General features: G+C 41.1%; 2 protein-coding genes across 11 annotated transcripts in view; both read right to left on the bottom strand.

Moving 5' to 3' along the window:
- Positions 1-5005, bottom strand: part of TRAF3IP1 (TRAF3 interacting protein 1) — a 91333-nt gene extending 86328 nt beyond the window's left edge. The window contains exon 1 of the mRNA XM_053283206.1: positions 4955-5005. The gene's annotated coding sequence lies outside the window, so the exon portion shown is untranslated. The remainder of the gene's footprint in view (positions 1-4954) is intronic.
- A 5614-nt stretch (positions 5006-10619) lies between these two features.
- The window catches only part of USP40 (ubiquitin specific peptidase 40), a 104445-nt gene continuing 92781 nt past the window's right edge, over positions 10620-22283 (bottom strand). For all 10 annotated transcript variants that reach the window (XM_053284031.1, XM_053284033.1, XM_053284037.1 and 7 more), the window contains 3 exons: positions 20530-20622; positions 15982-16073; positions 10620-13635 (listed from right to left, as the gene is read on the bottom strand). In XM_053284031.1, the coding sequence (XP_053140006.1) occupies positions 13527-13635; positions 15982-16073; positions 20530-20622 (294 nt within the window). In that variant the 3' untranslated portion in view covers positions 10620-13526. The remainder of the gene's footprint in view (positions 13636-15981; positions 16074-20529; positions 20623-22283) is intronic.

The raw sequence follows: 22283 nt of genomic DNA, 5'->3' as shown, positions 1-22283 counted from the left end.
TGAGGCCCTAGGCCTTGCCACGCCTTCCAGAGGCTATTTGAGCATGCGTGGTGGCCTCCAAAATGGCCACCACGCTGACGTTTGCAGGCCCGAAAATCAGCCCGGGACAGGCTGTGACGGTAAATTAAGAGGCCGGTGGGGGAGGGGGAACCTTTGCAGACCTCCCCCATGGCCTTTAGGAAGACCCCCAAAGAGGCTACAGGTTTTTTTAAAAAAAATTTGCTGCATGGCACTGGCGCCCCCCTTCAAGTGGTGCCCAGGTCACATGCCCTGGCCGCCACACCATAGATATGCCTCTGAGCTTACTGCAATCCTGTCTCAAAGATCTTCAGATGTCCTTCCATTAGAGAATTCTCCAGGCTAGCTGTTGACCATGAGGCAGCAAGATTCCATCACTCCTCACTAAGCTTTCTGCCCATTGTCTCTCATCCCGCTCCTAGCTTCTTCTGAGAACAAAGACACGCTTCTCTTCCTGCCACATGGCCTTCAAGGTCCCACCCACCATTTGCTGAATGGCTGTTCCCTAGCCTGTCAGTCAGGACAGGGTTCACTTCTGGTTCACTGTTTAGGGTAAGGGAGGGCCGATTGCTACAGGGTGGATGACATTGTGACAATATTCGCCATTGAGGTGTCCCCATGTGTGCCTACAGCTGTAGCAAATTGGGTTCAAATGGGTTAGACTGTAGGGATGTGTACCAATTGAGTTTTTAAAAAATTAATTGTGCCCAAGTCAAATCATCCCTGATTTGTTTTGTGTCTGAATCTGACTCCCAATTCAATTTGGATTTGATTCAATTCAGATTTGGACCACTTGTAAAGGTCCTGGGGGCACCAAATTTGGATGGTGGCCCCATGCTGCCACCTACCACCCAAATTTCAAGGCAATTGGGCACTTGGTTGATTTTTGATTTTTTTTTTTTTAGTTTTTACTGATTTTGTATATTTTCAACATAGGAAATAATGGGGATTAATTTCAAAGTCCCCCTACCCTAATCCTAACATGGATCCCCAGCTTCTTTAAAAAAATAATAAATCTAAGCTCTAGCCCTTGTAGAAGTGGAGTTATGGAGCAAAATTTGTGGTCACTATTTTTCAAGTATTTGGATTCTTTGGTGTATAATAACTTTCCCTCATAATGAATCCCTATGAGGATTCATTGCACACCTTCATTTCTTCTGTTCATTTTGACCATCATTGGACAGTGCCAACTGTCAACTGCCATGTGTCAACTGCACTCCGACCCCACCCCACACACACTTGGATATTCAGTTTATTTTTTAGGATTTTTTTTTTTTTGAAGTGTTTAGATTCTTTGTTGTCTTCATTACACATCTTCATTTCTTCTGTTCATTTTGACTCCACTGCTTTGTGGGTGGGGGTGGGGCACCCACAAGCCACTAAGAAGTTTAGTTTCTCTGGTGTGTAATGTATCCTCATAGGGATTCATTATGAGGAAAGGTTATCAGACACCAAAGAGTCTAAACCCTTGAAAAAATTCCTAGAACATAGAATGAGTAGTACCCCACTGCCTTGCAGGTGTGTGTGTGGGGTGTAGTTGGCACATGGCAGTTGACAGTTGGCACTGTCCAAAGACAGTCAAAATGAATACAAGAAATGGAGGTTTGTAATGAATTCTTATAGGGACTCATTGAGGAAAAGTTATACAGCAAATAATTCAAACACTTGAAAAATAGTGACTACACATTTTGCTCCATCACTTCTACAAGGGCTAGAGCTTAGCTCTTTTTCTTTTTCTTTTTTAAATGAAAGCTGGGAATTTGAGGGAATTAATAGGAGGAATCTGAATCTCGAATAGATTTGAATCGAATCTGGCACGATTCGATATGGGCCTAAATCTAGCCAATGGACCACAGGGGCAATTTGTTCTGCCTCCAAATCTCCCGGATCAGTTAGATTTGGATACAAATCAATTTGGGCCCATATTGATTCACACATCCCTATTAGACTTTCTACAAGTTAGTGCGCTTGTGCCTCAAAAGTGTATAGTTCCACCATCTTGAATCAGGGTGGATGACATCATCACAAACTACACTACTGAGGTGTCCCTCTGTGCACTCACTACAAATGAACCTAATTTGGTTCAAATCAGTTAGATAGTCCACAAGTTAGCCCACTTGAGCCTCAAACGTTCATGCATCCATCATGGATTGGGGTAGATAACATCGTCACAAACTATGCCATTGAGGTGTCCTTATGTGTCCCTACAGCTGCAGCAAATTTGGTTCTGATCAGTTAAGTGGTTTACAAGTTAGCCCACTTGCGCCTCAAAAGTTTACCTGTCCACCATCTTGAATTGGTGTAGATGACATCATCACAAATTATGCCATTGAGGTGTCCCTGTGTGCCGCTCACTGCAACAGTATCCAATATGGTTCAAATGGGTTAGGTAGGCAGTTCACAAATTAGCCCGCTTGCGCCTCAGATGTTCTTGTGGTCACCATCTTGAATTGGAGTGGATGCCATCCTAACACGCAATGCCATCCCCTCATAAGGCATCTCTATGTGTCCCTACAGCTGTAGCAAATTTGGTTCAAATCAGTTAGGCAGTTCACAAGTTAGCTCACTTGTGCCTCAAAAGTTTATGTCTGCCATCTTGACCATCACAAACTATGCTGTTGAGGTGTCCTTATGTGTCCCTACAACTATACCTGATTTGGTTCATATTGGTTCAGGTGTTGCAAAGTTGATGCGGGGGGTGGGGGGGAGAGACACACACACACACACACACACAATACCAGGTGATCTCATAAGCCTACTGGAAAGTAGGCTAACAATGCACACAAAGCACTTGAAGTACAATGTGTAATTAAAACAACAACACATTTATATCCCGCTCTTTCTCTAAGGTGACCAGAGTGGTGTACATGGTTATTTTTATCCTCACAACAACCCTGTGAAATAGGTTAGGCTGAGAGTTGAGACACTGACCTAGACTCACCCAGTGAGTTTGATGGCTGAATGGGGACTTGAACTCAGGTCTCCCTAGTCCTAGTCCAACACTCTAACCACTACAATTTTAATACTGACTTTAAAATTAAGTAGTATTAGGCTGTCTTTCCAACTGACCTACCTTAAATTTTGCAGGTTGGGCAGAGTTGAGTAAAGCTCAGAAAGAGTTAGTTCCCTAAAACCTCATTCATAGGGGTGTGCACGGAACCACACAGCTGCGGTCCGGAACTGTGGAGGGGGTTCCTTTAAGGGTGGGGAGGGTTTACTTACCCCTCCCGCCGCTTTGCCCCCTCCAGCGCTCGTATTTACTGTAGAAATTGGGGCGGCAGGATACCTCCCTGCCGCCCCTTGCCCCTCCGCAATACAAAAGGCTCTGGCAAGCCTTTTGCACACGCGCACGTCAGCTTCACGTCTCCCCGACGCCGGAGGCCCGGTCTACCCGGTCTCGGCCCCTGCCGGCGGGTAGACTGGGCCTCCGGCCGCCGGACACCCTGACTTGTAGTCAACAATATCTGGAAATCCCTGTTAAAAGGAACACTGTACCATCTAGACATGGTTGTTGATCAAAACCTGAAAACATGAGCCATCTCTGTAAAAGACTTAGAACAACAGTCAGGAGTTACGCGAGGATTCCAAGTGTCATTTTCTCTGTCTCATCTCATTCTTTTTAAAAAACACGACTTTGCCCTAGGGGATCACCTGCCCAAATAGCCACTAGCAAAATAGGGGAAGAAGAAGGTGGTGGTGGTGGTGGTGGTGGCGGCGGGGGGGTCTATAGACCAGTGAATGATTCCTTGCCAGCCTTTGTCTTATGATGACTGTTGGCTCATGATGGGGTATATGTGCATTCACCAGACCAGTGCTTACTTTGACGCCAAGAGGGAGGAGGATACATTAGTTTGCCACACTAGACAGAGGCATTTGCAACAGGAGCAGACAGCCAAGTTCTGCCAGGGCCAAAACCAGCCCCTGCCAGACTAAGAAATCATTGTAATTTGCCCCTTCCTGTCACAAGCAGTGTGCTGTTCTTTTATTATTGACTCTAACTCTCAAATATCCCAGTCATGGATGGAAAATTCAGGGTCAATTTACAAGAGACACATTTTCTACATGGAGTTTCTTCTGTGCAGGTGTTGTGCAGAAACCCATGTGTAGTGACCGCCAGGGGCATAGCAAGGTTGGAATGGGCCAAGATGAGATTTTAAAATGGGCCCCCAGCCCCTCAATGTCCAGGGCCTCCACACATCCCAGGTCCCCAAGGATTTAAGTCTGATATTTCAAAATAAGTATGCTGCCTGGAAATACATTTCATTGAATACACACATGCACACTTCACAGTATATAGTGATATACATTGAGTACTATATATTTGTGCTACTTTTAATGCCTAGAACACACTAGCAACGCTAATTATTAAAATGGCCCCCTCGCTGCAGATTAGCAAAAGAGACTTTCAACCATGCAGGGTGAGCCTATGTTTGTTTTCCCAGAATTCTGAACAAATTCAGTAAAGTTTGATTCCAGGAGGTTTTTCACACGAGGCTTTTAAAGCCCTTTAACACACATCTCCTCTGGAATGGAGGTGCTGCATTCACATGTTGGCCAGATTTACCCTGAAGTCCCTGCAAGTTATTGGAGAACAGTTCACACATAAGAAAAATAAAATAAAATAAAAGCACCACACGTTTCACAGTTCTCACTCAGACCTTCTGGGTTGCAAAACAACTTGAACGTAAGTGCATTTATGAATGAATGAATAAATAAATATTTGTTCCAGAAGTGTTTGTAATTTTCTGACATGAAACAAGCCACTTATAGGCCTTTTTAGATTGTTTTTAAAGCCAGCACATTTTTCAGTCTGCTTTAAATTAAATATTCAGAGACTTCTCAGTCTCGCCCCACCCCCCATATCAAAGCCCTATGGCAAGCAGATCCTTATATTGGGGGGAGGGGGGGTAACCACAAAATGGAATTCACAGACTACCTGGCAAAAGCTCTGCTGCACGGAGCTCTGCCTGCCTCCTTCCTGGCTTCATGCCTCCCTGGGGGCCTGCCGAGTTCAGGCTTCAGGGAGGCCTACTCGGAGGCCTCTCTGGAAGCCCCGCCCACCTGCCTATCGGCTGAGAGGAGTGATTTATTCAGAGGATGCTCTGAAAACCATATTTGCCCATGGTTTTCCCATTCTGAGCTCCACAGGCATCTCAGCAGAAGTGGGAGGGGAAATGCGGCATGTGTTCACCAGTGCAGAAGTACACTATATTTATTTATCATATTTCTATACCACCTGATATGTACATCTCTAGGCGGTGTACAAAATTTAAATTTAGAAGTCACAGATTAAAATACATGACAATAAAAACAACAGAATAAAATGGTTATTAAAACAAGTTTTAAAATTATTAAAAATTAATTCTAATTAAAAGTCTGCGAAAACAGGTGAGTCTTGAGGTTCTTCCTGAAAACAAACAGAGAAGGAAATGCTCTTATTTCAGCAGGGAGCATATTCCAAAGCCCTGGGGCAGCCACAGATAAAGCCCGGGCATGGGTCTCCACCAAATAAGCTGGTGGCATCCATAACTGGACCTCTCCAGAAGATCATAATAGGCAGCAGAGTTTGTGACAAAAGAGGTGCTCTCTTAAATAGTCTGGACCTAAGCTGTTAAGGGCTTTATAGGTAAGAACCAGCACTTCGTATTTCACCTGGAAACATATTGGCAGCCAGTGCAGTTATTTCACAAGCGGCGTTATGTGGTCCCTTCATGTTGTCCCAGAGACCAATCTGGCTGCCACATTCTGTACCAATTGTAGTTTCTGGACTATGTAAAAAGGCAGCCCCACCAGCAAACGCTTTTTTATTAGTTTAAAATGTAGAAACATAAAATGCTATATCTCTGAGACATAGCCATACATGTTCACAAATACAAGATCTTTTCCATCATTCCCCATACATAGGAAAAATACGATAAGAATGGTTATATATATGAAAGAAAAATATTAGAATAACAAATCTCACAAATCTAAAAATCTAAAATCTAACCTTCAGTAAAGGGTTTTGAACCTCACAGGAAAGACTCCCCCTGAACCAATTGAACATCCAACCATCAAGTAATTTGAGAAGAAGAGAACCAGTCCAGTCATGACAGAAAGAGATTAAATCATATAAACATCAACAGTGTTCTGCACCCAAACACCTCCATCTCACACACAAAAGACCAAAAGGTATCATTAAGTGTTAAAGATTAGCTTCTCCATTTCATAAAGGAAGAGGAAGGGGGGAGAACAAAAGAAACAAGAAAAGGATTTAAAAAATGTATAAAAATAGGTAAAAGAGCAGCAAATGAAATTCTATTTAGAGATACTATTTAAGCTCAAATTTAATTTCATTTAAATGAAACCTTCATTAAATATTCACACAAAATCTACCACCTGCTGATCCACTCAAAACAGCAAATATTAATTTCCTCATTCCAACTCCATCCTCTATTCTGATTTAAAGCCCACATAATGAAAGAGAGAAAGTTAAAAATTATTGAATAACACTCAGATGCTACAATCCTGAGTTTAACAGAAAGGAATGAATTTTAAATGTTTACAACGTTCCCCGATGCTAAATGAAAAAAGGAAAAATTTTGTTAGGTAGTCTTAAATCCTCTGTTCCTTTCTGTCCCAGCTTCTCGAAACAGCAAATTCCAATTAAATGATTTATGCAGTGAGTACAAGTTCTATGAATAATACTGTTTATTAAGCTGATGGACAGAAAAAATCCAAGATAAGTGACCTATTTTAAAAACAAAGTTTCTGCTCTAAACATCCCCAGTAAAGAACTATAAGTTCCGTTCAGCTACATCTATCTCTCTATTCATGGATTCATAGTATAAACAGCAGAAGGAATCTAGACACAGTTTCCAGTCAAGGTTTTAATGTTAAGTAATATAGACAATAAGAACAGGTTCCGTTAATGGTATTAGACAGATAAACGGAAAGAAAAAGAATACTAAAAAAAATGCAGAATCTTTTAAAATCCTTAATTCTAATAAGGAAAGGAAAAAGGAAACCAAAAAAAGCTTCTACCTTCTGACTGCCCCACTAAGAGGCACTGTTAGTGGAAGCTCTAAAATGAAGTGATATCATAATCACAAACCACATTGTATTACGAACAAAATTAAACAGGAGGATACCCAGTGCAGAGCCTGCCAACTGAAATAAATGCAAGACTATGTATCAGAACTATGCAGCATAATCTTAGGTATATAATGATAATCATTACATACTGGCCCTCTTCTCAATACACAATATAACATATTTACATCCAAAAGTTCCATGAGAGGTTCTAAGATATTTTTAAAAACCCACAAAAAATAGGAGAGGAAAACAAAACAAACAAAAAACAAGGAATCCTGTTAATGTTTAAGCTTAAAAACTATGCTCAACTATGAAGATATCAAAAGATAGCTTTTAAATAAATAAATAAATAAATAAATTTCAATGAGTTCTATCTCTTATAAATATGTTCTACTAAGTAATTTCAACCAAATTGTATCACCTGTATGCCATTAAGCTTTCCCTATTCACAAATATCTTAAAATCGCTATCTCATAAAAGGGAATGAACTAAATATATTCATCTTAATTAAGCATCTGGTGATAACTAAAATAACAAACTGAACAAATTGATAATAATTGTAATAAACTAAGTGCTTACATTTTTTCTTAAGGCAGGACCAGGAGATGTTAGACATCTCATTAATTTTCTTTTAATAAAATTTAAAAAGGGGTAGTAAGGGTAATAGATTAAAAAGAAAAGGGGAGGAGAACATATAATTTAATTCTCAGGCATCATTTCCCACCATCAGGGCCACACAGAAAAGATTCCCATAAGAAATGAAGTAGATACTATTGAAAATCTTCAGCAGTCTATCAAGGGGTTGACCTAAAAATATTCCTAGGGAAAAGATAAGCAGAGCTCTGAGTAAAAACATCACCAGATCTAACTACATACACAGGAAAGCTTATGCATGGGAAAATGTGCTATTAGACTTCAGTGAAAAGCATAAAAGTTCTATGTCTTCTATTTTAATCATTCCAATTTCAAATGTTGAACTTCAAATTGCATTTCTGAAAAGTATTTGCAGTACTGGATAATATTTACTCCATCAGTGGTAGAGGAAAATGTTCATTCAATTAATAAACAGCAGAAAATTAAGAAATCGCTGGAGTCCCAAGGCATACTAAGACGATGAAAATCTTTTCTTTCACCTCTTTTTCGAACTCCATAATCCATAATCCTTTGTTTAATAAAAGAAAGGCATCCAAAGCTAAAAATTTGAATAAATCCCCTTTCCGTTAACAACTAAAATCCCAACCAATAGTATCATAAAAGGTTCCGAAAAAACAGGGGCTTAAAGAAAACTACAATATTCAAACTTCCACATGCTCTGTTCAAACTGCTAAAAGCTAAAAAAACCCTCATTCCCCATCTCAGTTCCAATAATGTTGCTAAAAGTTCTGAACAGTCTGAGTGTAAAGAATTTAATTACCATCTATAAAACACTTTTATCAGTGCTGAAATTCTAGTGCTGCGATTAGAGTTCAAAGTAAAAGTAATTTGCCATTAAGTCTCCAAATGCTTCACGGAAACCACTCGCAGGGATTCTTCAAGGTACAACTAAGAAATTGTTGAAATGAAATGCTGGGCTCTGCAGGGGCGTAACTAGGTTGGAGTGGGCCCTGAGACAAGATTCTTAAATGGGCCCCCCCACCCGCCATCACCGCTTACCTCTCCTTCCTCTGGCCGGATGTCGCTGCTAATTATCCCAACTAGTTGCAAGGTCTGCTTTCGTATAACACGAAAGCAGACCCAACTAATACAACAGATTTGTGATGGCGTATTGATACCAATTGCTGTTTGAATCACAATTATCTCACCCTGCATAGAAGATCCAACATTTGCAGTTCAAACCTATGCATGTGCAATCACTTAGAAGTAAGTCCCACCGTGCTCAGTGGGGTTTGCTCCCAGGCAAGTGTCCACAGGATTGCAGCCTGTGAGTAGAGAGGCATAGGACTGAACTCGTAGAGGTCTCAGGTCTGAATGTTGGGGGCTTCAGGTACACTAAAAATCAGTATAAAAGTGGGGGAAACAGGAGTCCATTTTCCTCCCACTCCTCCCATATCAACGAAAGACACTCTGCTTGCTGCCGCCCTGGATCTCTGGCCGCCAGTGCCTGAGAGGGGAAATGGTGTTGTCAAAGGCGTCCGATAGCCTGGACTCGCTCAGCAGCCCTCTCCGACTTCCTCGCAGCAAGTAATGCCCGAGTTCACGCCTCGCCTTTCTCCCCGACATGCCCAAGAACAAGGAGAGCTGGGTGAGTGATTGAGGGAGCGCACGCGCGTGCGCACGGCATCCCTTTCCCCAGACCACTAGCCAGAACAGAAACCAGGCAAGAGATGCAGCAGCAACAGCTGTACGCTGCCACCAGCCCCGGGGCTTCAAAGGGGACCCAGCCAGCCGCGCTCTCACCTCGCATGGCCGCCCCCCTCACCCGCCCACCGAAGAGGAAGCTGCCTTCCGCACTTCTCCCTCCGCTTGGGCAGGGCGTCTCTCTTCTGCACGCTCCTGTCCTTTGATTTAGAAAACCTGCCGTGAGCTTTCCAGCGGTCCTCGGCAGCAGAAGATCGGGTAGGCGCTGGGTGGGGGAGAGCCTCTGAGGGGCCCCCCCAAGGTGGGGGGCCCCCAAGACAACGGCCTCCCCCTGCCTAATTGTAGTTACGCCCCTGGGGCTCTGTGAAAACTTAAGCAGAAAAATCAAGTATGGGTCATGCAAAGTTCTATTCCTCTCTCAGTCAACCTTCCTCTTAATGCCATTTCATCTATGGTCCATGGAGGCTCAAAAATGATAAAATCAGAATATGAGAGAGAGAAATGCAGGGAATCTTGTTAACTTAAATTCCAGTGCTAAGCCATGGTCATCTCAGAAATTTAATAGGAAAGAAAATAGAGATTAAAAAGTGACAAGGTCCTCCTTCACAAGGCTGATGGTAGCCTCTCTCTGTTCAGCCGGATGCTTAAAGCAGAAAGGTCTCTCCGGGGGGGGGGGTGTCATCCAGAGTCCTCCAGACTTTTCCAAGCCTGGAATCTCCACAGACTCCCCCCACCCGGGTGGGGGGGGGAAGCTCTGCACGCATTCCGATCTTTGTCTTGCCAATGAAAGATTGGCATGAAAGCGGGAGTGAAAACACCCGAGAGATTAGTCAGGTGCTTCCTTCCAGAACACCATTTTTGCCTCCTCCCACATACCTGATCTTTCAGGGGGGATGTAACCCCATTCAGAACAGGCAAATCTAAACCATCTCTGACTTATTTGGATTCAACCTCAGTTTGTTATTCCTCATCCAGCTGATTACTGCCTCCAGGCAGGCATTTAGGGAAGATATGCCATTTCCATTGAGTGCATTATGCAAGTCCACAGAAGCTTGTGCAAAAGAACCTTCCACCTGGAAATACCTCAGCTCTTCTGTTTGCTACATCAGCCTTCACTAGTCATCAGAGTGTGTGGGACTATATCAGCAGTACCGATTTCAGCATTTTGTTGTAAAAGTGCTTAAATAATTTTGATTTAATGCACAAAAGGACAATTATTCACTCAGATGGATAAGCAAAACATTTAAACTCTTTATTCTGTTTACAGGTACAACAAAGATCAGGTGTATTACAAATTAAATATAAAATTATAATTACATTTTAATATAACCAGAATTGTGGGACCCTGAACATCCCATTTTACAAAGGTACTATTTTTCACAAAATGTTTCATTGAGGAATACCCCATAATTTTGTAACAAAATAATCAAGCCAATGTCACAAACAAGTTAGTACAGGCTTCCTGCAGTCACTGCTATATTACATTATTAAAGGCACAAACTTCTTTTTTGCATATAAACATTTCTCCGAGCCTCATGTTCATTAAATGACTTCATTATTCTTAAAGAAATCCAATTTTCTTTTAAGAGGGCTATTCCCAAATTCCTCAAATAGATTTCCTGGCATCTTGCGCGTGTCTTCCTTCCTGAGAGATGTCAGAGTTTCAAAGTAGGAGCCCAGTTGACAAGTGCTGAACAGGTAGAACTTGTTTGATTGTCCACTATATAAAGGATTCAGGAGGAATTTTCTCCTAGATGCGATTGTACCATTTGACTTTATTAAGCTTAGTTGTGCCATCTGCCACAGAATACTGTTGTGCTTATGTGCTGTGTCTTCGTGGGGCATGGCCTGACAACCTGCTTCATGAAGTGTGCACATAAACAGCAGCTTTGAGCATGCAATAGAACTACCTGCGCAGCTCCATGTGTTCCCTTACATATGCGTATTTGCTCAACAGAGTGAGTGGACACTCTGGAGCACTCTCCTCCTGTGCTCCCAAAGCCCTCTTGTCATCGTGGAAGCCCATGAGGGCAGCATGTGTTCCTGCTGTGACAGAGGATTATGGGCGCTCAGGAAAGCACTCTGAGAGAAGTGCTTGCTCACTCTGTGGTGGATCAGTGTGCATCTAAGGAGCAGTTTAACTATGTTACGTTTGCCAAGTCATTTAAAAATGAACTGTAAATGCCTGTTATCCAAAAGCAATATCAATAGCCCTATCACAGTGGCCTTTTTAAATTTGGGTACAATGTAGAGTGAGTGAGTGAATTTATGAATCTTTATTTACAATGTAGAGTTATCAGCAAGCTTATGATGCCGAATATGGGTGTCTGTTCACAGGACTATTTCTGGAGTGGGGGGCTGTAATTCTATACCCACTTACTTGAGACAAAGCACCATTAAATTCAATGGGACTGGCTTAATGGGGGTGGGGTGAGAACTGTCCCACCTTGCCCCCCTCTCTGGGTGCCCATGCTGCTAACTACGCATTTCTGTGACTATATAAACAAAATATATTCAATGACCTATGAGATACTAGGCTGCTCTTGGGGAACACTATTCAGAGGTCATTGAGCATCTTGATCTTTACTAGATCCCTGTTCTGTTGTTTTTCCAGTGTCCCTATTGTTCCATCTCTATTTGTTCAGTTTGGTAATACAGTATAACAACTTTCTGAACTTCATGCTATTTATACAGGATTGTAGCAAGTTTTGGTAGAACAAATCAAACTATACAAAGCCCCAGTTTGTACAGCACTCCCCTCCGCCATAACCTCATTTAAGCATGGTGTGCACCTTCCTTCCCTGTCCACTCCTTTATCTCAGAGGCCACCATATATTCATGCATGGGCATAACAATTTAACAGAATGTACATACATAAAACCCAACAAGATCATGCAGTCATTTCCCATATTTTATCGGAGATGTCAAATCACACTGTTCAATTCTATGCAGGTAAGCCATATTCAAACATTACACCCATATGGGATGGGCACATTTGTTGAGTGGAATGGGAAGGTGTAACCTCTATCCATGCAATGCAGATAGAGAGAAGATGGCAGTGGAGATTATAGTCCAAACCATGCCAAAATATGATAATCCAGAATGAGAGAGCATATTGGATGCTTTGATAATCCTACCCCACAACACCTGTAACCTGCCCATACCCCCAGAAACTAGCTGTAGAGAGCAAAGTGCTTTCCAAAGCAGTTTTTTTTTGGGGGGGGGGACGGTAAACAGTGGGAAGTGAGGGAGGAAATTTGCAATCTAGTCTTTCACTCACACAGTGGGATCTTTGGATCCAAGCCACAAACAGTTTCCCTTTTTATATTTTATATTATCTTTTGGCTGACTACATGAAATTTGGCATATCCTTTGTTGCGTTTCCCCAATACCAATCTTTGGTATAAGCACTTGATAATTAATAAAAGTTGAGTTGATACTTAATGGCCAGAATTATGTTGTGGCGGGGGGAAGGGTGTACTGAAATGTGAGTTTTAGTATTTTGCTGGGATCTGAATGGTTTGTTTGCTGTTTTGTGCCTCACAAAATTGCTAGTCCTAAACAAGCAGAATAAATGGAGCAAAAGGAGAGCACTAAAATTAAACCTAACTAAAAATTCTTACATTCTGTATGTTCAGAGTCACCCCATGTGTGAAAATAGTCTCCCTTAGAATTACTTGTATGCAATAATCACACTATATTTTCAGACATGGGAGCAATGCTGAAGTCTCCTGTCTTTGAACGTAATGCAAGAAACAGCCCTCTTATTTTTCCTTGATGTAAATAACACATGGTGGGGGGGGGACACGCTGTCGTGCTGATACAGTATATAATCAACATTTTTTTAAAAGGTTAATCCAAAACAATAGTTGAAAGATTAAGCTATTTAGTATTCATATGTCTTCTCATTAATAAAGTGCATATACCCACCCTGGGAGTAAGTAGTGAAATGATGAAAGAACCAATGCGATTTCCCTACAATAGGATATATAGGGAGATTCCAGCCATCTGCTAATCCATTGCCAAGAGTTGCATCAAGAAGTGCAAGCACATGCACCAGGGAAGACTATTCCTTGGCTGTCCTCAGAGGCAATTCCATTCTAGTTCAGACAAACTGGCAAGGTTTGTCCACTGAGTCAGCTGAAAACCCCTACACTGATGGAGAGTGCTACTTCAGGTCTATGATGCTTAGTCACCTTTCTTCCAGAAAAACTGTCATTTTGCACACAGTCAGTTTGCTTGGTTCTGGAAAACAAAAATGGATATACTGTTAAGAATCCATTCAAACAGTAGCATTTTGTGTAAGGCAGGCTTGAATTAGAGAGATACTGCGCTCTCTCAAAAATACAAAATGTACATGTGAATTGCCACAGAATAAGTGTCATTGTCTGTTATTCCAGTATGAAAGGGATAAACTTGATTTTACGTGCTATCATATCAGAACTGACTTCATAAAGCCACAAATGTGGATGTCATTAAAATAGAAATGTAGACAGAACAATTCAGTTCATTAATTCACCTCCCTACAACAAAGCCAGAGGAATATTTAATGTTCAGCCTGATCCTATACGTATTTATTTATAAGTAAGTCCTAATGTTCAGTGGGGCTTACTCCCAGGTAAGTGTGCATAGGACTGCACCCTAGTTTAAATCATACACTGTTGATTACAAAGAATGACACACACAGTGCATCCTGGGCAAACATCAGTGGATGGCAGAATGCAAGTTCTCTGACAGGAAGAAAAAGAAGAGCAAGATAAAAAGATAGTAAAATAGCTAGTATCAATTCAAATCAATCTTTATTATGGTCATAGACCAACGTAAAGTATAAGAGGTGACTGAAAATAAAGATTGTGCCATCAAGTTGGTGTCGACTCCTGGCAACGACAGAGCCATGTGGTTTTCTTGGTAGAATACAGAGGTGGTTTACCATTGCCTTCCTCCCTCAGAGTATGAGATGATGCCTTTGCCGTTGTCACGGAAGTGAGCATCCACCTCCAGCACCTTCCTATATTGCTGCTGCCCAAAATAGGTGACTACAAATATATATTTACTAGGCACAGTCTGGGAAGCACACCGGCGGGGATTCAAATAGCCTCTTGCTCCCTAGGCAAGCTGCTTCCCCACTGCACCACCAACTACTAGGGGTGATTACATATTACATATTTAAAATAAAAGTAAAAGCCTAGGGTGAATAACGCAGTACAAGCATATGATAAAATACTATAAAAATCAGAAATAGAAGTAAAATTTAAAATAAAATTATGGCTAAGACAAAAGCAAGGCAAACTAAATGACCCTTAATGGCTGAGATCTGAAGACTTCAGTTAACAATAGTAAAAAGTGGGTACAACTATTTCTAAAAGGTTTATAAAAAGCATAAAGGTGTAGACGAAAAAAACCAAAAATGCATTAAAATGTTATATGAAAGGCATGGAGGCATAAAAAGACATATAAAATCATACAAGGGCAACTATAGGCACAGTAAGAGTTTTATCAATTTAAGGCAAAGTAAAAAGCCAAGAAGCTGTGGGGAAAATAGCTAGTACTCTCACTCACTCTTCTACTTAAATAGCTTAACAGCAAGTCTTTGGCTCAATTAATTTTTGACAATTATGAAATTTTGCACATATTCACAATTTATTTACTTAGTGTATTTTTATTCTGCCCACCTCTTCCCCCTAGAACAGCACCCTGAGCCTCTGAAAAATCCTTGGGAAGGAGCAGGGCAGGATTAAGCTAGTGCAGGGCCTGTAGCATATGTTATAAAGGGGCCCTAAATCTTTTTAAAAATGCACATCAATATTAAAACATAAATTATTTACTTGCATAGTAAAGCAATTTTTTTCATTTGCTATATTTTGGAGTATGGGAGACCAAGTCACAAACTCACACTTACTACAACAACAGTGAACATTTATATACCACTTTTCAATCAAAATTCTCAAAGTGGTTTACATAGAAAAATAAAGAGTGGATAGATGATCCTTTGTCTCCAAAGGGCTCACACGCTAAAAAGAAAAATGTGGTAGGCACCAGCAACAGCCACTGGACACATGCTGTTCTGGGCCTTCTCTTAAAAGGCACATTTAGGGATACTTTATCTAACATGGACCAAATAAAACAGGTGAAGCTCTAACTTTAATTCCCAGTTGAAAGCCAGGCATGTGGGGCCCTTGAAAACGCTGGGCCCGTAGCAAATGCTACATTTGCTACTATGTTAATCCGCCATAGGGAAGGAGGGTGGAATGGGGTGTGAGAGACTGCTGATAGAAAGTGCCAATGTCCAGTTTGTTGAAATTCCTTCCCTTCTGCAGCATCCCATGAGTCATTCCCTCTCACCTCAAGCACACACCCCGCCCCCCCCACTCTCAAGATAATTCTTTTCAGGTGGCTGCTGCAGGGAGGATGGGGTGGAGAAAATCCCTTGCATGAGCATCCTTTTTCTTGTCTAATTTTTGTGTTTAGATCATTTTAAACTGAATTGCATGATAAATTTATTAATCTTGTTAGCCATATTGAGCTTCTTGGTAAGGGAAAGGCATTGTATACATTCTATAAATAATAAATTGAAACACATTTAGTATTTACCGTGTTTTGTCCTCAGCAAGTTTTTTCTGCATTTGTTTTCCAATGTCATCTTTCACAGTACTGAAGTCCTTACTGCCATCAAGTAAGAGATTCTGTTGCCAGAAGTATTGAAATTAATAGCACCTCACACAAAAGGCAGATACATATTTACTAGTGATATTTAATAATGAAATCAAACCTCACTAAATCACATTATTAAAAATTAAAGTCATTTAGTATTTTCATTTTTTGTTTTATCCAAACATTACAATTTTTACTTCTAACCTTATTCGCGTTAGCATCTTTTATTCTAGAACATGCATTCTTTTTTAATTACCTTTTTATTCATCTAATAAGTATCAGTACAGTTAAATTACAGTTACTTACATCTTGAATCATTTTTTAAACCTCTCCCGTCCTCCTCTCTTTCCCATTTGAACACTTCCCACAGATCAAAATAAAATACATATGCTTATATAAGAAAAAATTGGCAGACACCCATTTATACACTTTAGTGAAATACACTCATATCACCACAGCCACACCCCTACAGAAAAAGTGTGGGGGAAGGGAGCTGAAACCCACAACATCAACCTATCCATCTCCTTCAGTCTCAAGAATGCTACATTAGACAGTCAAAGAACAAACAACTTCAGTAAACCACCCCATATTCCATGAAGCACCTGATCTTTATCAGATTTATGGGAAAACGGTTTCTCATGAGCTGCCAGCACTAATAGGACAAGTTTCCACTGATCAGTTGTTGATGGGTGTAAGGAACCCACCCTGACGCCCCTCCCAAGTCCAGGGAGGTGATTTGTTTTATTTATTTATTTATTTTTATTATTATTATTATTATTATTATTATTAATTCAATTTCTATACCGCCCTTCCAAAAATGGCTCAGGGCGGTTTACAAAGAGAAATAAAACAAATAAGATGGCTCCCTGTCCCCAAAGGGCTCACATTCTAAAAAGAAACATAGGACACACACCAGCAACAGTCACTGGAAGTACTGTACTGGTGGTGGATAGGGCCAGTTACTCTCCCCCTGCTAAATAAAGAGAATCACCATGGTAAAAGGTGCCTCTTTGCCCAGTTAGCAGTTATATTATTTTACATCAACTTGGTCTCTATATTCTGGGAATTTATTAAGTTATTACTTTCTTTTGCTGCTTCCATACGATTATGTATTACCCTGCTCTCAGTACTTAACCCCTTGGTTATGAAGCCTCGCAAGCGCAAGATAGGCATATATAAAAAAAACTTAAAGTGTAGAACAAAATAACAAGTTTATTATTTACAAAGGATTGAAATAAATCTCTCTGCAATGCAAGGCACATCAACTTCTCTATAATGTTGCTAAATAATTCAGCTGTTAGACTTTCTCAGAGTGCTTTTTATTTCTTTATTATTCTAACACTTAGGGGAGTATATAAATTAAAGAAGTATTTAAACTTGGTTTGCATACTTGGTGAAATAACCCAGACCTTTCTGTCTGTTACCTGGAGTTTTCGCTTCTGGGCACCTTTCTCACTCAAGGTTTCTTTCACAGGCTTAACACTTCAGATTTCTAGAGCACTGCACCAGTGTTCTATAGTTAGTTAGAACATATAGTTAGAACACTGCTAGTTCTATAGTCTCCACACAATCACCAACCAAGTCTCTCACAAACCACTGAACAATCTCCCTTGATCATTTACTATACAAAATAAATCTATCTCTCAGCTACGTTCTGTGCAACCTCTCTCTACTAATTCCCAGCCCCAATTCCCTCTCTGTCACCAACTGCCCTTACTTAGCAATAGCAATAGCACTTACATTTATATACCGCTCTATAGCCGGAGCTCTCTAAGCGGTTTACAATAATTTAGCATATTGCCCCCAACATTCTGGGTACTCATTTTACTGACCTCAGAAGGATGGAAGGCTGAGTCCACCTTGAGCCCCTGGTCAGGATCGAACTTGTAGCCTTCTGGTTACAGGGTGACAGTTTTACCACTGCGCCACCAGGGGCTCTTTAAATCCCTCTCTGAACATTCCAGGCTTGGTTGCTATGGCAACTCTTCTTTACAGCCTTTCCATCTCTCTTTCTCCAGCTTCTGTGTGTATGTTTCATTACAGTGGGTATTTATTTTTCCAGTATGGCAGAATCAGCCAGTTGGTTATAAGGAGTGCTCTATGCAGCCATTCACTTTGGTGTTTCCAAAGTTTCCAGTTTGCTGGTTTGCTGGAATACACTCCAGTATAATGGATTCTGGAGTAAAATTAAATCTGGTTCTAACAGTTAAGGTGATCCAGTCTAGCACTTTTGCCCAGAATGAGCAAAAGATCTAACATGATCACAGAAGGTGAAACAGCCTTGCATTGCCTACCCTACACCACCAGAATTTATCATTGTGGATGAGTCCTAATGAAAAGAAGTGTGCCAGTGCTCAGTCAGCTTGCATCAACATCTTTTGTTGAATCAGTCAAAGAAAGTGGTCAGAAGATATATGACATATGGTTAATATAGCAGACATCTATTGCATATTAGGAACATAGGAAGCTGCTATATACTGAGTTAGACCATAGGTCCATAGGTTAATATAGCAGACATCTATTGCATATTAGGAACATAGGAAGCTGCCATATACTGAGTTAGACCATAGGTCCATCTAGATCAGGGGCGGAGCCACCATTGGGCGAACGGGTTCAAAGAACCCGGGCTGTTGACTTCCGGCGAATATGGCGTCTCAAAGAGAGGCACCGGACTAGCTCTCCTGGTGTCTTGGCTCCTATTCAGTCTAATTATCTCCCATCAACATGATGGAGATCAGATTGCAATGCAGGGCTTGGGCTTGTTTTTTTTCTCGGGGGGGTGGGGTAGTTTGGGGGAGATCTTCCTTGGACAAACCCCTGGAATAAACATTTCTGCTCAGGCAAGTGGCTGATTGGGAGAGGCGAAACATCAAAGCTGAGGTAGAGATGACCTCACCACCTATCTACTTTAATCTTTGAACGTGAGGCAGTGTTGAACATTGTAAATACTGCCAGACTGCAGAGGGAGGGAGAATTCAACTAGCAATTGTTGAAAGCATTTTAAAACTTTATTGGCAAAGTGTGACAATATCATGATTGCATGAACCAAGAATCCAAGTATCATGTACCAATATTTTAGTAGAATCTTAATAAAACCATGTGACTGTGCAATTGCATGTGTTATGATAATACTGGAATAAAAATACATCTGTATATTTCAATGGAATTTATACAAAATAATTATTAAAATAGCCTCTATATCCAAACTTGAATATTAATGGCTTTTCTCTGATGCCTGGAGCCGAGGACATCTCTCATTGAGTTATCATAGGAACATAGGAAACTGCCATATACTGAGTCAGACCATTGGTCTATCTAGCTCAGTATTGTCTTCACAGACTGGCAGTGGCTTCTCCAAGGCTGCAGGCAGGAATCTCTCTCAGCCCTATCTTGGAGAAGTCAGGGAGCGAAATTGGAACTTTCTGCTCTTCCCAGAGCGGCTCCATCCTCTGAGGGGAATATCTTACAGTGCTCACATTTCTAGTCTCCCATTCATATGCAACCAGGGCAGACCCTGCTTAGCTAAGGGGACAAGTAATGCTTGCTACCACAAGACCAGCTCTCCTCTCCATAAATGAATTGATATGAATCGACAGAATTGATAAGCAAAAGGAAATCATGCAACAACACAATGACAACGAAATAGGAATGAAAAAGATGCAGAATGGTAGAATTCTGCTTGCAGAAAAGTGCGAGGGATAGGGAGAGGACCTTTATCAACAGAAAAATCTGGAATCATAAATTGAACATAAAACAAGTCAAACATAATGCACTGGTCTCACCTACCGATACAATGTTTATTTCAAAGAAAGGCTTTTTTGAGATCTGCTCAAAAAGCATTGCATCTACTCTACACATCCAGCCCATGGACTACAATAAGCAAATCAAAACAATGCTTCAAAAGACCCATATCCTGCAAGTATATATGCAGCTTATTTATACTTATAAGTGTTCTCTATCATAGAGATTCAATAAATGTACAATTTTAAGGAATAAAATCCCATTAAGGAAGTATCGCCCTGCTGATCTTTACTCTTCCCAAATCCCAGACCCTCCACTCTCATTATGCTCATACTGTTCCATCCCATCATTCCTACTCCAGTTCTCTCCTGGAGAGGCACCATATCACTCCCAAAGCCATTCTTCCCATTCAGAGGTTATGGTTTCTTCAAATCTACCCACCCATTCATCTTTCCTCAGAGGAGCCCTACAAAGCTTATATCCTACCCCTCATCATTAGTTGTGGCAGATCATGGTTTGTATGCTCTTTTTAACTTTGGAGAGTGATACAATCATTTTATCAACACACATACAAGGGATGCTCAAGAACCTCGTTAATAATACGATGAATATGGTTACAAATGGTAACAGCTGATAAGTCCACTTAAAGCACAATCTTATGCATGCTTGCTCAGAAAGAGTCCTAGAGTGTTCAGTGGTGCTTACTCTCTTGTGAGTGTGTTTAGGACTGCAGCCTTAATTATTTACCTTCACACCGACAATATCTCCATCCTTCAAACTGTAGGGTCCCATCTGTAAACTGTCACTTTTCTTCTTTTTTCTCTTTGAAACTTGCTGCGTCTGAATAAAATGAAGACAGACATTAGAAAAGCACCATAACTATCAGAGATAATTTGTCATTTTAGTGGAAAGAGTAGGAATGAATGTGGTATTCCCAAATTAAAAATGTACTATGTATCTTTACAAGTGAAAATAATTTTTAAAATAAGAAAGTAAACAACATTACATTTTCTCTGTGATCATCTATAGACTTTATGGTGATGATCAATGTGATGGTCGATAGACTTTATAAAAGAAGTATTACACAAATACCTATTATCCTAAATACCAACTTATTCCCAAGTGCTTTATTACTGTAGTTTCCAGTAGAAATGCTGCGGCGGGTACGATTTAAAAAGTTGTTTTTCACCGCCTGTGGCGTTTACACCGATGCAGCATTTACAAGTGAATGGAGGTGAAGGAGGCTGCTGAGGAAGAGGCAGCAGTGGATGCCAAAAATGGGGTGCAATGAGGACGCTTTAGGAGGCTGGGCTCAGCAGTCTGTTTTAAAAGTGAACAACTCGGCATCTGTTTTAAGGTGGCGCCACAGGCCATGGAGGGGGGGGGTAGAAGGGGAGCAAGCAGGGTCAAAGAAGAGTCCGTTTTAAGGTGACCAACCACAGACCATGGAGGAGGAGGGATGGAAGAGAAGGAAGCTGGAGAAGAGGAAGAGGGCGGCGGCAGCATCAAACAAGCTGGCCTGGCCTTCCCCACTGAAAAGGAGGCGTGGCGGCAGCACAGCAGGGCCCTCCAACCGATGAGAGTCTCCACGCTGCAGAGAGCCCCCCCACGAAGGAACAGAGTCCCCCCGCCCCCTTTTGGCCATATTTAATTGGTTTAGCTGCAGCATTTACAGCAATGAGGCATTTCTACTGGGCTTCTGCAATTTCCCAGCCTTTTACGCCAATGTGGCGTTTCTGCCGAAAATTATGGTATTTGGATTTCACTACAACTTAAAACAGACACTCTCAAATTTATCGTATCTGGATAGTCAAGTGAAGTAAGTATGTACAAAAAGTTTAGGACAAGGTCAAAAATTTGTCGTCTCTAAGATGCACTACTCATTTCACTGACTTTTGGACAAAGGAAGTCAAAAAGGGCAAAAATGTTCATATCAAAATGAATGTTCCAAAATGTTCATACTCAAAAAGCATTGCCTACACCTCAGTTTGTTTATGTGATTTTATCTGATCAACTGCTTGATAATTACATTGCCTATGTAATCCTTAATAGGCTGAGATTGTCTCAGAAGACACCTGCCCCTTTCTTTTAAAATGTGGCACTGAAGATGCAAATTAGGATATTCCAAAAAAGAAGCAGCTGTGAAAAAGGGGCAAACAAGGAAAGTGCAAGAACGGTAGGAACATAGGAAGCTGCCTTATACCGAGTCAGATAATCTAGTTCAGTACTGTCTACAAAGACGGGCAGGGGCTTCTCCAAATTGCAGACAGGAGTCTCTCTCAGCCCTATCTTGTTGATGCCAAAGAGGGAACTTGGAACCTTCTGCATGCAAGCACACAGATACTTTTCCCAGAGTAGCCCCATCCCCTAAGGATAATATCTTAGTGCTCACATATGTAGTCCCCCATTCAAATGCAAACCAGGGTCAAACCTGCTTAGCAAAAGGGACAATTCATGCTTGCTACCACGGGACCAGCAATCTGCTCGAAGAAGGGCAAAGG

This window comes from Hemicordylus capensis, chromosome 1 (genome assembly GCF_027244095.1).
Source record: "Hemicordylus capensis ecotype Gifberg chromosome 1, rHemCap1.1.pri, whole genome shotgun sequence".
Classification (NCBI taxonomy): Eukaryota; Metazoa; Chordata; class Lepidosauria; order Squamata; family Cordylidae; genus Hemicordylus; species Hemicordylus capensis.
The sequence above is the reverse complement of the archived record's forward strand: the minus strand, read 5'-3'. Positions and strand labels throughout refer to the sequence as shown.